The sequence below is a fragment of the Euprymna scolopes genome, chromosome 3 (assembly GCF_053919585.1).
Source record: "Euprymna scolopes isolate OS-2025 chromosome 3, ASM5391958v1, whole genome shotgun sequence".
Classification (NCBI taxonomy): domain Eukaryota; kingdom Metazoa; phylum Mollusca; class Cephalopoda; order Sepiida; family Sepiolidae; genus Euprymna; species Euprymna scolopes.
In genome coordinates this window covers 40,122,087-40,138,203 of record NC_136484.1, presented here as the reverse complement: position 1 = coordinate 40,138,203, position 16,117 = coordinate 40,122,087, and the positions used below count along the sequence as shown (strand labels likewise).

The 16,117-nt window shown below is 33.6% G+C and overlaps 1 protein-coding gene across 1 annotated transcript in view; it reads left to right on the top strand.

The window, feature by feature from the left end:
• Positions 1-16,117, top strand: part of LOC145254614 (uncharacterized) — a 1,033,347-nt gene that overhangs the window by 980,925 nt on the left and 36,305 nt on the right. Inside the window, exons 48-50 of the mRNA XM_080113229.1 lie at positions 2,926-3,060; positions 7,655-7,791; positions 9,735-9,874. Of these exons, the coding sequence (XP_079969355.1) occupies positions 2,926-3,060; positions 7,655-7,791; positions 9,735-9,874 (412 nt within the window). The remainder of the gene's footprint in view (positions 1-2,925; positions 3,061-7,654; positions 7,792-9,734; positions 9,875-16,117) is intronic.

Here is a 16,117-nt window from a genome sequence, read left to right as displayed (position 1 = left end):
CACACCAAACAATTTACTATAATGTTTTTAATCTACCATAAATTATCGAGAGTTATCTCCCCTTTTCTCTTTGCCAAAAATAGTGACTTTTTCACCTGAAGAATGGCGGAGGTTACATCGGCCGAAAGATTGTGCAAATAACAACTAAGATAAGAACAATCGTTCGATTAATCCAAATAATCCAAATAATCATACCTCATGTAAAAATAAAAAAAAATTACAACTGTAAATCTTTTTCTGTACAATTTTAATTATTCGAACTAATATTCTCATTTTATTTGCGAACCGTTCAATTGAACTTATTTTGTTTTATCTGGATTAATTGGACTATTATTATCATCTTGATTATTATGTTCACAATATTTTGGCTGATGTAACCTCCGACCTTCTTTAAGTGTATCTTTTCGAATGAGAACTTTTGAAAGAGCTTAGAAAATTTTTTATTAGTTAGATTATTCAGACTACTATTCTTATTCTTACTGTCATTTATTAGGTTGGTGCAAAAGCAATATCGTTTTCTCACATATGCTACTTTTATATATGATCTCTGAATTAATTCGTTGATATATATGTAGCCATATCATATATACCATTTTGAAGCTCGTTTTTTGCTATATCGAATCGTGTTATTTGTTACCATTCTCAATCTCCCCATTCTTTTTTTTTTGCAGGCTTTTCGACAGCATGGACAAAATTCAAATCCGCACGATTTTCTTGTTCCAGTTTAAACTATGCCGAAAAGCTGCCGAGACAGCTCGTGATATCAATGATGCGTTTGGCCCAGGAACTACTAACGAACATGTGGCACAATGGTAGTTCAAAAATTTCGCAATCATGACGAGAGCCTCTAAAATGAATACAGTCGCAGCCGGCCAATTGATAACGACATTTGAAAACCTTAATTGAAGCTGATCCTCGCAAAACCATACAAGAAGTTGCTGTTAAACTCGAGATCGACCACTCAACAATCGTTTATCATGTAAAGCAAATATGGAAGTCAAAAAAGTTGGGTAAATGGGTTCCACATGAATTGAACAATAATAAAAACACCGTTGTTTGGAGGTGTCTACTTCGCTCCTTCTGTGCAACAAGAACGACCAATTTCTCAAGCAAATTGTGACGTGTGATGAGAAGTGGATCCTCTACAACAACCGATGATGGTCGGCATAGGGGTTGGATGCCAGAGAAGCTCCACAACCCATAACCGAAATTGCACCAAAAGCTCCACAACCCATAACCGAAATTGCACAAAAAAAGGTTATTGTGACTGTTTGACTGTTTGGTGGTCTGTGGCCGGTCTCATCCATTACAGCTTCTTGAATCCGGGTGAAACAATTACGGTGGAGAAGTACTGCCAACAAATTGATGAAATGCACCAGAAACTCCAACGTATGTACCCGAGAATGGTCAATATGAAGGAACCAATTCTCCTCCATGACAACGCTCACTTGCATGTTGCTCAACTGACTCTGCAGAGGTTGAACGAATTGATCTACAAGACTCTGCCTCATCTGCCATATTCACCAAACCTCTCGCCTACTGATTATCACTTTTTCAAGCATCTCAACGACTTCCTGCATGAAAAATGTTTCCAAAGCTGAGATGATGCCGAATCGGCATTCAATGACTTCATTGCTTCCAGAACTCTGGATTTCTATCCTAATGGGATAAATAAACTTTTGCTCGTTAGTAAAACATTTGTCGATTCTAATGGTTCTTATTTCGATTAATAAAGTTCATTAATAACCAACCTAAATGCATCTTAGGTAATAGATCAAATAAAAGGAGTTATCATGTTTTGAAGTAAAATATTTAACAAAAAACAACATTATTTTTGCACCAACCTAATAAACAACATTTCGGCCGATGTAATATCTGACATTGTTCAGGTGCATATTTCCAAACTTAGAAATCTTTATGCCCAATTCGGGAACCTACCAGATTTCAAGTTTAACCTTTTATGTAATGTAATCAGTGTTAAGTAAAGTCTATTAGCAGTTGAAGGTTCAAGCCTTACTACAAGCGATAATAATTAAGAATAAGATAATAACACTTTTACAAAATCATGGCTGACAGAATGGGAACAATTTTTCCCTGTGTATTAAATAAAGGGTCCAGTTCAAAATTTTGTATAGGTTCCCGAGTTGGACATAATGATTCCTAAATTTGAAAAGAATCCCTGAATTCATGATATTAGCTAAAACCTGATAATAAAAGCCAAGGTGAAAATAGTAATCCAAAATGCCAACTTATGAACCCTTATCTAAAAAATTCTGAAATATTTAACCTTATGAAACGTGATCATAACATTTTCTGTCGGACCCAACATTGAACGCTGGGATAGTAACAAAGGAACAAAAAAGGAAAAAAATTCGACTTAGCTTTATTTTTAGTTGAAATAAAAGGCATTTATTTATGGTGCTTTCCAAACATCGCCTGCATTTTGGTTTTGTGAGTCTCTTCGTTCATCAGGTAGTTAACAAAACTTTGCCGTGTTCAACACATGCTTTTTCTCTATCCTCGTTAATAAGTCCGCTCAAGTGTAGTCCTTGCTACACAGGTTTTTTTTTCAAATCTTGTCTTTTCTTTCCACTGCTATGTCTGCAGCTTGCCCCACGAAATATGGTCGTTCAACCATTTTTTTGTTCAAAGTTTGGATGGCATCTTGTTGTAAAAGTTCCTCTCACACACAGACGTGCTTCTAAGTCGCTCTTGCCGACCACGTAGTGCCTTCTTTTAATTTCGTTTTTCTTTTCCTTCTCTTCTTTGCTGTGACAACACCTCGTACCATGGTCATTGGCATACATGTCATGCCACTGCTGCCACGTACGCATCACTAGTTCTGTTACACTATGTCTACATGTTATCATCAGCATGCAATCAGATAGAATGGATGTTTTATTTTTGTTTCAATTTTGTTTACAGGCTAGGAAAACTAGATGCAGCCAAAGAAATGTTCACCAGGTGCATAAAAACTGCTCGCCAATTTTTGGATGCTTATATCAGCCGGGGAAATGTCTACATGGATTACACCCAGGAAAAAGAAATACGTTTGGCTAGGTAAGATTTATATTTATTTATTATATTCATTTTTTTCTTTCTTTTGGTACATAACTATTGAGAGTTTAACTACACTTTCATTCTTTTTATTTTGTCTACGACAGAAGATTGTGTTAGGTATTAGCTGAGTATATATATATATATATATATATATATATGATTGTTGAGGTGGATTAAATCCGACGATATGAAATAAAATGGAGGTAGAAGGACCTGAATACTAAACGTTTAGCCCGATTTATGCGGGCTTCTTTAAGAGGGATGGTCATTGACGAGAGAGTCGGAGGATTGGGGCTATACATAAGGAAAACACGCTGCTCTCCCGCCATCATTATATATAGCCCCAATCCTCCGACTCTCTCGTCAATGACCATCCCTCTTGAAGAAGCCCGCATAAATCGGGCGAAACGTTGAGTATCCAGGCCCTTCCACCTCCATTTTGTTTCATATATATATATATACACACATATTACTTTTGTTTCAATCCAGAGTGAATTGTATTTGCAGAGATTGATTTTCTCCGCATAAAAATAAAAATTTGTCTAATCCTGCCCTCGATTTAAATATTTGCTGATTATACAATATTTTTTCCATTTTGTATGCTTCTGACTACGTAAGATTCTGTTCGGTTTTTAGTTGGCTAAACTTTATGTGTTTGCTTGGTTAAGATCTTCATTGCTTTTGGCTGGGTGAGATTTTGTTCTACATATCTGATATATATATATATATATATATATATATATATATATATATATATATATATATATATATACTAGCAAAAGTACCCGTCATTGACTGGGTTCAAAACCAGCCTACAGAAAATGGACTCTGATTTATGAAAGTATGATAGGTTATGAAAAGGAAGGGTTGTAAAGAGATAGCTTCGAATTTGGGAGTATCAAAACCAAAGCAAAATATGATGAAAGTAAAAACAAAATAGATAAACTCCATAATTTATTATACCATACCTGTTCACACTGAAACACTTATTACAATATTCTGTGGATCTATATTAAAAAACCTTGTTAAACTTTGTGACATATTTCCATTCTATGGAGGTCATGCGCGAACGAACACCCCATAATTTTATTATACCATATTTCTTCAAACTGAAACATAATTATCAAAGTATACTTACGCAGATAGATATGAAAAGTCTTTATTAAAGTTTGTGCCTATTTTCATTCTATGGAGGCCAGGCGCGAATGCAGACCTCACAATTTTATTATACCATCCCTATTTAAGTTAAAACATACGTATCAAAGTATTCTTATGTACATCTATATCAAAAACACTTGTAAACGTTTTTTTTTAATTTTTAAATTTATTTCCATACTTTGTGGACCAAGAGCGAACGGAGACCCCACAATTTTAATGAGCCGCCGTTCTGCCAGATCAAACATAACCACTCCTGTGTCTCGATAATCTTCTATCATTATATGTAATCAGTTTTTTAAAATAGTCAACCATATATGAGCCTATTCGTGACCACACACACACACGTGCACACACACACACACATTCAGCTTTATATTATATATATATATATATATATATATATATATATATATATATATATATAGCTTAGTACATTAGGGGAAAAGAGTGAGCTCAATTCTATAAGAGGAGACTTATCGGTACAATATAAATCTCAACAAGTTTCATTGTAGCTAGCTTATATAGGAGAACAATAGGAATGGTAAATGAAGTCACAAAAACTATATATTGGTAAATATAGATGGGTTCATTTATTCAAGAAGGGAATGCAAACAATAAGTTGAGGGATAGAAGGTACTCTTTGTGCCAAGGCATTTCGAAGTCTAATGCTTCTCATCAGAAGAGTAGAGAAGATGCTAGGTAACATAGTGGGGATGCGGCGTCTAGCGTGGGATTCATTAGGAACGAAATAGACCAATTAAAATTATAGATGATGTTAGGAGGAGTTTTATCGAATTCTAAATAAAGGAGGAACGTATTATATAGAGTGTAATGTAGCAAGGTGTATAGGGTCTTTATCATAGTCTTAAATGTTTGTCGTATATGTTTAAAGGCTAAAGGGGAGGTATAGTGTGGATGGGTGGTAATTCTATTTTATCGGCGTGTACGATGTCTATTACCTATGCAGGGGCATTTTATTTACAGATGCAACCGAGAGGACAACAGCACTATGAAGTGGTGTATAATTTTGGGAGGGGTATTATGGTGATGGTTTAAGGCGAAAGGGCAAATGGGTGTATTCTAAGCAGGGTTGAATAAGAGGGATTACCTGGAGCGTCCCGTTCCAGGGTTTTAATTTAGTGAAGCGAGGGGTGAGTGGGGGGATTTATTTTCTCAATATTAAAAACCAACATTTTGTTCACTGTCTTCGATTTAAATATTTTCTGATTTTCTGATATATTTTTTGGGGGTTTAATTTTATTATTTTTAGTTATTTTTCAAAACAGAATTAACGTTGGCAGATTTTCTTCGCATTGAAAACATACTTTACCTTTAATTGACTTCGATTTAAATATTAGCCAAATGCTTTAAGGTTGTTTACGATTTCTTGATTGTTAACTATTCAGCACTTTTACCATTTACTATGTTTCTACTATTTAGTTTTCTCTCAACGAGAGCAGAGTTTAACATAAAGTCGATTATTAATGTGGGGGGAAAATCCATCTCCCCCAAAAAGGACACTTCATATTTGGACTAAAATAAAAATTGCCACGGTCTAGATGGATATCTCCTCCATTTTTCATGGAGAGAAATGATTCAGTAAAGTAGCAGAACAGATACTACACTTTAATGTTGATTCTATTTTGAAAACTAAAAAAATAATAAAAATAAATAAATAAAAATAATAAAAATAATAAAAAATATTTTATAATCGGCAACTATTTAAATCTAAGGAATGTCTACAAATATATATATATATATATATATATATATATATATATATATATATATGAAGGTAGAAGCGTGCATGGTAGTCAACCCATGACCAAGCGCAAAGAGAGTTATATTGTCTATATGTATACGCCAAGGGGTTACAGATATTGCCCATATGAAAATAGGTCACTGATCACTACATATCCCTTACCAGATAGAAAAGAAAATTGTTGAGATATTTGTTAGTACATTTGCTGGATAAATCTTTTTGGCCTATGTATTTCACGACCACATCTTGTGTTGTGTGTGGATTCTTTCAACCTTTGTCCAAGCGTGAAGAGAGTTGTCTATAGTCATACGCCAAGGGGTTACAGATATTGCGCGTATGAATATAGTTCTATGATATCACTACACCCACTTGCTTCTCTCTCTCTCTCTCTCTCTCCCTCTCTCTCTCTCTCTTTCATATCGCAAAGTGTGTTGGAATTTGTGTTTTGTTTTATTTGAATTTTTTTATATTCGTGGGCCACTGCCACCCCTTGTAACCACCAATCCATCTCCCCGAAAAAAGACACTTCATATTGGGACAAAAATAAAAATCGACACAGTCTAGATGAATTTCTCCTCCATTTTCCATGGAGATAAATGATTCAGTATAGTAGCAGAACAGATACTGCACTTTAATGTAAATTCTATTTTGAAAACTAAAAAATAATAAAATTAACCGAAAAGAAAAACATATTCATAATCGGCAAATATTTAAATCTAGGGAATTTCTACAATGAAGATTGCATGAGCATAAAAAACTAGATACAAGCAATGCCAAAATAAATATTTAAAATAAAAAATTGTATATAATATTTTGACTTCCTGCCGTTGAATACTCCATTACTGTTTATTGTTTATGTCTACTGACATGGCATTTATAGGTAGATAATTTCCCTCAATTTCTGGTAGCCTAGAAGTAGAATGCTCGTCTATGGAGTCGACATTGACATTGTGACTGTGTTCGAATTTGTTGACTGACCGTAATTGTCACTTCCTACACTTATGATTGCATGAATTTGACACACTAGTCTCTGTAGCTATAAAAATAATTGTTAATATTAATAAAATAATTATATATATATATATATATATATATATATATATATATGTGTGTATATATGTATATATATATGCATATGTATGTATATGTATATGTATATATATATATATGTATGTATGTATATGCATACATACATACATACATACATATATATATATATATATATATATATATATATATATATATATATATATATATATATATATATATATAAAACAGTGATGTGGTACTGTGGGATCCTAAACATGGAACTGCTAAAGTAGGAAGACCTGACAAGACGTACATAAAATTAGTGACAGAAGACACTGGCTTACAATTTGAAGATCTTCTTAAGGCCATGAGGGATAGAGACCTGTGGTGGGAAATAGTCAATTTGGTCCAGGGAACTCGCTCGATGCAACGATATATATATATATATATATATATATATATATATATATATATATATATATATATATATATATATATATATATATATATATATATATATATAAAAATCAGAAATAATGTTAAAATACCTTTTATTAAACCCAAACATTTCGAACACATTGACTTTGCAGGAACATTACTTTTTAAGATTATAATCTCTAGCCAAACCTTTATTATATTTTGCAGCTATGACTACAAACGTGCCGTTAAATTACACCCTGACAATGTACTCGCACGGATTTGTTTAGGCTACTCTCTGCAAGTGTTAGGCATGTACCAGAAAGCATGGCAGCAATTTTCTGAAGCCTTTATCATTGATCCAAGTAAGTCATTCAATTTTCTTTTCTATACTTTGGCTCAAATCATCTTTTTGGCCCCCCCCCCCGACAAAAGGAGGGTGGACCTGTAAATTCACTCTTGTCCATTCGTCTGTTTGTCTGTCCACGCTTTTCTCAATAACTACGCCTTGGAATTTTTTGAAATTTTGCACAAACATTAAGCATGATATGAGTAAAAAAGTAACAGAATGGATTTTCCAGGAAAACTCCGGTTGGTCCCCTAGGGGTGCCTTTCGGGTTAAAAAATTGACACTTTTGTGCTTATTAAAAAGAATTGATGCCTTGGATTTTTATAAACCTTTTTGAAAAGTTGTAACTAACTGATTTCTATATAATTTTGTTTGTCTATACTGTGCGATAACTCTTGGGTGTTCTTCAGAGGCTCTGTTAGGGCTAATAAAAACACTCCATTTTTGGGACTATTTTACCATATTTGTCCAAAATTTTCTGTGTATGTCTATTTAGCAGTTTTGCATAGTGCTGCACTCAAATTTAAATATGTTAAGGCCTTGGGGACTTTTGGGGCTAAATGGGGGGAGCAAATGATGGAGTTATTCATTTCTTTTTTTGCATGGTGCAAAACTCAAATTTACATATGTTAAGGCCTTAAACTGCACCGTTTGTTCATTTTCACCAGGATTTGACGTCCCCTGGGGACTTTTGGGGCTAAATGTGGTGGGGCAAATGCTGAATTTAGTAATTTTTTATGCTTCGTTGTTTTTCTTGTGGATGTACTAAACATTAGCAAAGTGAAAAATACTTAAAAAATTATCTATGTTTTGTTATATGTTAGTAACTTATAGGATCCAAAACTATTCTACAGAATCGCATGAATCTCTATTGACATAACATAGCAGTTGTATTGGAGAAGTGTTGAACTTTTAATACTACCACTGCGAGTAGTAATAGGAATAATGCAGCATAGAATGGGCCACCTTGTTCGTTGACAAAAGCAACTGTTCGTCTCTTTCATCTCTCATTACACATTATGACGTCTTTAGCAGTGATCACCAGAATGGACAACAAATAACACTGTGACAACGGTCATGGAAACAAGCGACCTTGGGTGGCGTGTGCGTATTGTAAAAAGTCATTGACACTCGAACTCGAAACCCGGCCAATAGGAAGCGAAAAAGTGACATATGCAAATTATGACGCGGTCGAATTAGAGTATATAAAACGCCGGTATTTCTTTCATTGACAAAGGCATTTTTTTTTTTGGACTTGGAGTCGTTTGAACGTACGCTTAATTCATATGTCAGTGGGAAGAAAGAAATACGAAGTTTCTACGAACATCGAAACAGGAAAAAAAAATGTTTTTTCGTGTGCCGAGAACATTACAAGCTTAAAAAAAATCCCTTTTTTTTTCACGAACATTTAACGGTATTTGGCAGATTAAAGAAAAACTTTAATTTCAACACTTCAAACACAATTACTTGCTCTGTGATTTTATTTATTTTCCTACAATAACTGACACTATGTACATTTAGATGAACTGCATTCTATGGACCAATCTTTACTTTCTGCAACATACTTCCTTCCAGACGTAACTACTAGTACACGTCAGTCTTACGTCTAGCTTGGTTTCTAGTCTACTGAGAAAATCGTTAGCTGTGTTACAGAACTTGTTTTCAATTTTTCTAAAGCATCAATTTGATACTGTCATTACAACTTTAAAACCAGAGATCCCTAAAGCAGCTGCTATTCATCCCCCCCAAAACATAACATTTTTTGATAAATTTCCCTCTTTTCTAGTGACCTTGCTGTATATGCAAAAGTGATATCTCACGCTAAAATCTTACATATATTTTTATAGTCAATTTCAGGCTGTTTATATGTAATCACCTAAAGTTATTTTTAAGAGAATTAGAACAGGGTGTAGGATTCCAATGATAGCTGTTCTTTTTTGTTTTGGTTTATAATTTCAGATAATGATGCCGCTCTTGAAGGAAGGGCAGCTGTCTGTCTTCAGATGGGTAACGTATACGCTGCCTTCCAAGATCTAAATGCAGCAATACGTATTTGTCCCACTGCAGAATTTTATAACAATCGTGGCGTGGTCAATCAGGTCAGATTTCTTTTTTTTAATTCCTTTTTTTTTTATTTTTTTAGAGTAAGATGCATTTTAAAATTTATAAAAGTTCTAAAAGGCGTCTCAAATTAGAGAGCACCTAATTTTTTTGGTATTTGGAAAAAAATATTAGCATATTTTTTTGTTGATTAAAGTAGGCATGTTAAACTCAAGCATTCCCGAGGGTTCCTTCGTGTTTGGACTAATAACTAGGACCATGAGAACAGAATGTTCTTTTCAATTGTTTTGACTCTCGAGTATATATCCGACACAGACACAGTCAATCAACCACAGATCGCATCACTCTACATTAAAACATATAAGATATCAATAGATATATACCTGAGAATCAAAACAAAGAAAAGAATATGCTGTTGTCATAGCCCTGCTAATAACCTAGGTGTGCCAAGTTCGAATCTAGTTTGTTGCACAGAAATATTTTCAATTAAGATGTTGGCAACCTTCTCGTGGTCTCACATGTAAGTACCTAATGTCTTTCTATAAATAATTCTAACTTGAAAGATATGGGGGGGGGGGGCGAAAGGATGCCAACAACAGAATCATCTGATTCATTTGAAGTGAATTGTTGTGAATGTTTCATCGAAATGATTGAAGTCATTTGATAAAAATTAATGCTGAATATTTTGTTACTTATTACTTAGAAATATATAGTATCTATGTTGCAGTTTACATAACTTAGTTACTTAACTGGCACAGGCCAGGATCAGAGTGTAGTCTCTGTTCTGATGTTACATTCAACTCAATTTCTCCTTAGCTAATGGGGGGGGGGGCTTTTATATTACAGCAATTTTATTTTTGCCTACTTCCAGACTGACCCCTTGAAGAGCTGGTTTTCCCTGCCCACATTAAAAACGGCCTTGTGTCGCATTTTTCTTCCGTGGGGAAGCAAACAAATACCTACTAAGATGCAAGTAGCAATAATAACATAATGCAAAATATTTCGATAAGCAAAAAATTGTATTTGCAAATAAATTGTAAATGAAAAGTAAAGTAGTTTTAAAGCCAGTGCAGGGATTTAAAATTAAATAATGAAAAATATTAACAACCACCAGTTTTGTTTCTAGGGTTGCCCATTCGTGGAGCACGATATATGTCGTTTTCAAGTCAAATGTAAACAAATTTTTGTTGAACCGTTCTCTTAAATAATCAAATCCTGCTCAATCATCACCATAATTATCAATCATTGTTCTGCCGTCTCACCATCGACTTAACACCCATGAGTGGCTTTTTGGTCTTGATAAGTGGTAACACTAGTTAAACAAAAACATAAAAAATACATAGCAGGACAAGCACGAGTTTCTCTTGAGCTTCGAGCAGTCTCTTAAAAAGCCAGTTAGATATAGATAAGCGTTAGCATTACGATACTCTATTATTTTTTGGTGCAAAAGCAATTAAGTTCTATTTTGCATAATATTATTATAATGAAATTGTTTGTTTCCTTACGTTTTTTGTTCTATATCTATATAATATATATATATATATATATATATATATATATATATATATATATATACTAATCACATCAAAATGCATGCTAAATTACTTCTCAGTTTTGAGATTGACTTATGCTTGAGAGAACGTCTATATTAATTGTTCTAATTAACCCTAATTTGCAAATAACCCATCAAGTTATGCGTACCTTACTATTAAGTCTTCTATCTATCACTTTCACCCTCTATTACTGAATGTTATTTGACCTCACCACTGTACAATAAAGATGCTTGGTTGTTGTAATGTAACAAACGCATGTCATTATAGAACTAATGATTTATTTAATATATATATATATATATATATATATATATATATATATATATATATATATATATATATATATATATATATTAGCTATTTATATAGCTTAATGCATAAGAGGAAAAGAGAGTTCAATTCCACAAGAGCTAACTTATCTGGATAATGCCAAGCTCAACAATTATTATTGGAGCTAAAACTTAAAAATATTGCCACATATTACCTAATCAATATTACAACCTTGCATACCCCCCCCCCCCCAAAAAAAAATTATAAGCGATTTTATAGCCGCCATTTGCCGTTTAGTTTGCACCTGTCAAAAATACCACTCCATAGATAATAGTCACCCCACAAACCGTTAAAATAAATCACCACGCAGCAACATTACAGCCCCAATTTAACCCTAAAACATATACCCCTTAAACTCAACACTATGTTAAAGACCATATACAATCTTATGTATCATATTATATATAACAAGCTTCTCCTTTATTTATTTAGATTTTAATAAAGCTTCCCCCAACATTCTATAATTCCTCTTAATCCTTTTCGTCCCTAATGAACCCTATGCTAGACGCCGCATCTTCCCCATGCTACCTAGCACCTTCTCTACTCTTCTGATGAGAAGCATTAGGCTTTGAAATGCTCTGGCATAAAGAGTCCCTTCTATCCCCCAAATTTTGCTTATATTCCATTAATCAATAAATGATCCATTCTATATCTACCAATATATAGTTTTGTGACTTCATTTCATACTCTTGTTGTCCTATTATATATATGAGAAAGAAAGTTAAAACTGTAAGTTGAACTTTACAATCAAAATTTATTGTTCGACTGAATAATCCAAAAAACAATTTACAAAGTCCTTATTCTGTGGAGTTTCAAAGAATGCTATTCTTGTTATGCTTCTCATCAGAGGACATAAAGAAATCGGCAAATTATATTTGATTTTATTATTTTTAGTTATTTTTCAAAACAGAATTAACGTTGGCAGATTGTCCTCACATTGAAAACATACTTTACCTTCAATTGCCTGCGATTTAAATATTAGCAAAATGCTTTAAGGTTGTTTACGATTTCTTGATTGTTAACTATTCAGTACTTTTATCATTTGCTATGTTTCTACTATTTAGTTATCTCTCCACGAGAGCAGAGTTTAACATAAAGTCGATTATTAATGTGAGGGAAAATCCATCTCTCCAAAAAAAGGACACTTCATATTCGGACAAAAATAAAAATTGCCACAGTCTAGATGGATATCTCCTCCATTTTTCATGGAGAGAAATGATTCAGTAAAGTAGCAGAACAGATACTACACTTGAATGTTGATTCTATTTTGAAAACTAAAAAATAATAAAATTAACCGAAAAGAAAAAAATATTTTATAATCGGCAACTATTTAAATCTAAGGTGTGTGTGTGTGTGTGTGTGTGTGTGTGTGTGTGTGTGTGTGTGTGTGTGCGTGCGTGCGCGTGTTAGTCAACCCATGACCAAGCGTGAAGAGAGTTATATTGTCTATATGTATACGCCAAGGGGTTACAGATATTGCCCATATGAAAATAGGTCACTGATCACTACATATCCCTTACCAGATAGAAAAGAAAATTGTTGAGATATTTGTTAGTACATTTGCTGTATAAATCTTTTTGGCCTATGTATTTCACGACCACATCTTGTGTTGTGTGTGGATTCTTTCAACCTCTGTCCAAGCGTGAAGAGAGTTGTCTATAGTCATACGCCAAGGGGTTACAGATATTGCACGTATGAATATAGTTCTATGATATCACTACACCCACTCGCTTCTCTCTCATATCGCAAAGTGTGTTGGAATTTGTGTTTTGTTTTGTTTGAATTTTTTATATTCGTGGGCCACTGACACCCCTTGTAACCACCAATGTGAGAGATGACGGCCAGAAGAGAAAATGAATGAAAAACAAAAAAACTCACGGCGCACAACATTGGGGTTGTAGATCGTTCTCGAACGGGAGGGAAAATGACGTGTAATCATATATGATCGACTCTTATAGGCAAGAAAAATCTGGAGAAAGTAAACGGACAGAAAAAAGAATAAATATAAAAGATGAAGATGAAAAAGGATAAAAAGAAGCAGAAGAATAAAAGAAAAATCAAGAAAAAATGGATGCATACAAAACAAGACAGAAAATAAGATATAGCGCTAGAGCCTAACATGAAAACGAAAAGAGAAGACAGGAAAAAAAAAAAAAGAATATTGAGAAACAAACAGAAAACTATTTCTCGGATAAGGAATTTGATGTATTACCATAGCTTTCTCTGCAGTTGTACAGTCAGTAGGTTGCAGTTTCTTTCTGTCCGAGCAGTGCCCATACAACGAAATACAAATCTAGGAACAGAATTATTTCTGGTTGCTTCCGTATTACATCAGTCACTTGTGTTCCATGACCTCACGTTACCCTGATATACCTAGAAAAATGCTTTATTGTATGTTTTAAAGATACTCAAATATGCTTTGGCTGGCGACAGTATTAAGTACTCACCCATGATTTCGGTTAGGGAACCACCCGATCGGTTTTTGCTTTATTCTTGTTTTTGTGTTGAATATTATAACTGCTGTTTCATAACTTATGTAATTTGACGTTATGATTTTTTATTTTTGTAATTTATATAATAAATGACAAGTTGGGCATTGGAAATGTGTGATATTGGGGGCGTTCCTGCCAAATGGTTGTAAGTAAAAGAAGAAAGAATATAACAAAAAAAGAAATAAATCAATTAACTGAACAATGGAGAGAACGCTGTTCACTAACGCACACAAGGGAAGCTGGATAAGATTGTTAATCAAGGCGTGGCGAACAAAAGACCAGAAAAAGCTAGATATATTTGAAATTAGTTTTACTGAGTTAATTTGCGACAGTTAGGAAGAGTTTATTGTAACAGTTCAGAATAGTTTCAAATTTGACACAGTTGTAGGTAGGTCGTGACTTAGAGTAGATTGAGCAAAATCTAGGAGACTGCGAGGAACTGATGTCAACCGACGATGAAGAGGACTTAATATACTTTCCCACACTAGTGTTACGCACGCACCACGAGTGCAACTGATATTTGCAGAATGTGTTGGAGTTTGTGTTCTTTTTAAATTTTCATACTTGTGAGCCAGTTCACACTCTTCAGCAGCCGCCAACGTGAGAAACGACGACACAGCCAGAAAAGAAGATAAAAGTAAAGAAATCCATGGTACACAACGTTAAGGGCAGCGATTGTTGTCGAGTGAGGGGCCACATGATTATCGCACACATACCTACACAAGCACACACATGTGTTTATTAACGGCCGATTTTAATAAAGAAATGAAAAATAAATCGATTGAAATAGTTCATTAAAATAAAAGGAAAGATAACCACGAGCAGTAATACTATTGAACCCATAGCCGAGGAGAAAAAGAATGAAATAGAAATTGGTATAGATATATAACAAGCAGAAAGAGGTTAATTTTGGATTTTTCTTGTATTTTTATATTAAAATTACTTTTAAAACTTATCTTTCCTGAATTTAACCTATGCTCAATGTGTGACCAAACGGCTCACATTTTTCTCTAGTATATAATATATAAACCGGGTCAAACATAGAACTTAATTGCACAGTTTCTTTTTTAGTATAATCTATAATTACTTTTTGTCTAAAAGAATTTAGAATGAATTGTTTCACGTTCTATTTTATGAATTCTCTAAAACAGTTAAAGAATACGAATACAATATAGGATTTCCGGTAGCAGCTGTAGACTAATGTTCAAGATCATTTTTCCCACCTTCGCATGAATTGCCATAGGCATTTCATTCCTTTGTTAAAAAGTCTCTCAAACGTGAACCATGTATTTCGAAAACCAGAACGCACGTTTTACAAAACACGGTGCATCTTTTTTCTTGCGGCACTTGTTTTGATTTTTTTTTTCGCTTAGACTAGAAGCAGACCATTTTGTTCTTATCGATATGAATCTCTTTTGATTAGATGACTAAAGATTACAAAAGGAGATACAAATCTGTTTGTGTCTGGCTCTATGCGTGTTTAGAAAAAGGAGTGCAGAAACAGATTAAGAAAAATACGTTAAAAACATTTATGAGCTGAGATTTTAAAGTCATTTAGTAATTAACAAAATGCTAATGCGCACGAGATGCGAAAATGTTACATATATTCGATCATGATGATGATGATGATAATCATCATCATCATCATCATCATCATCATCATCGAATATATGTAACGTTTTGTAAATTTTTACTTTACAGCTCTGTTCGTATTATTATTTATCGTAAGCTCTTCTATCGTCAGTGAATGCACGGAGCTTTTTCATTTGGTTGGGATTAAAATATAAATAACTATATTTATATTTGGTTTCGGAATTTGAGTTTTCCTTGATAAGTAAATTCCTCCTCAAAGCTTGTCTGCTATATATATATATATATATATATATATATATATATATATATATAG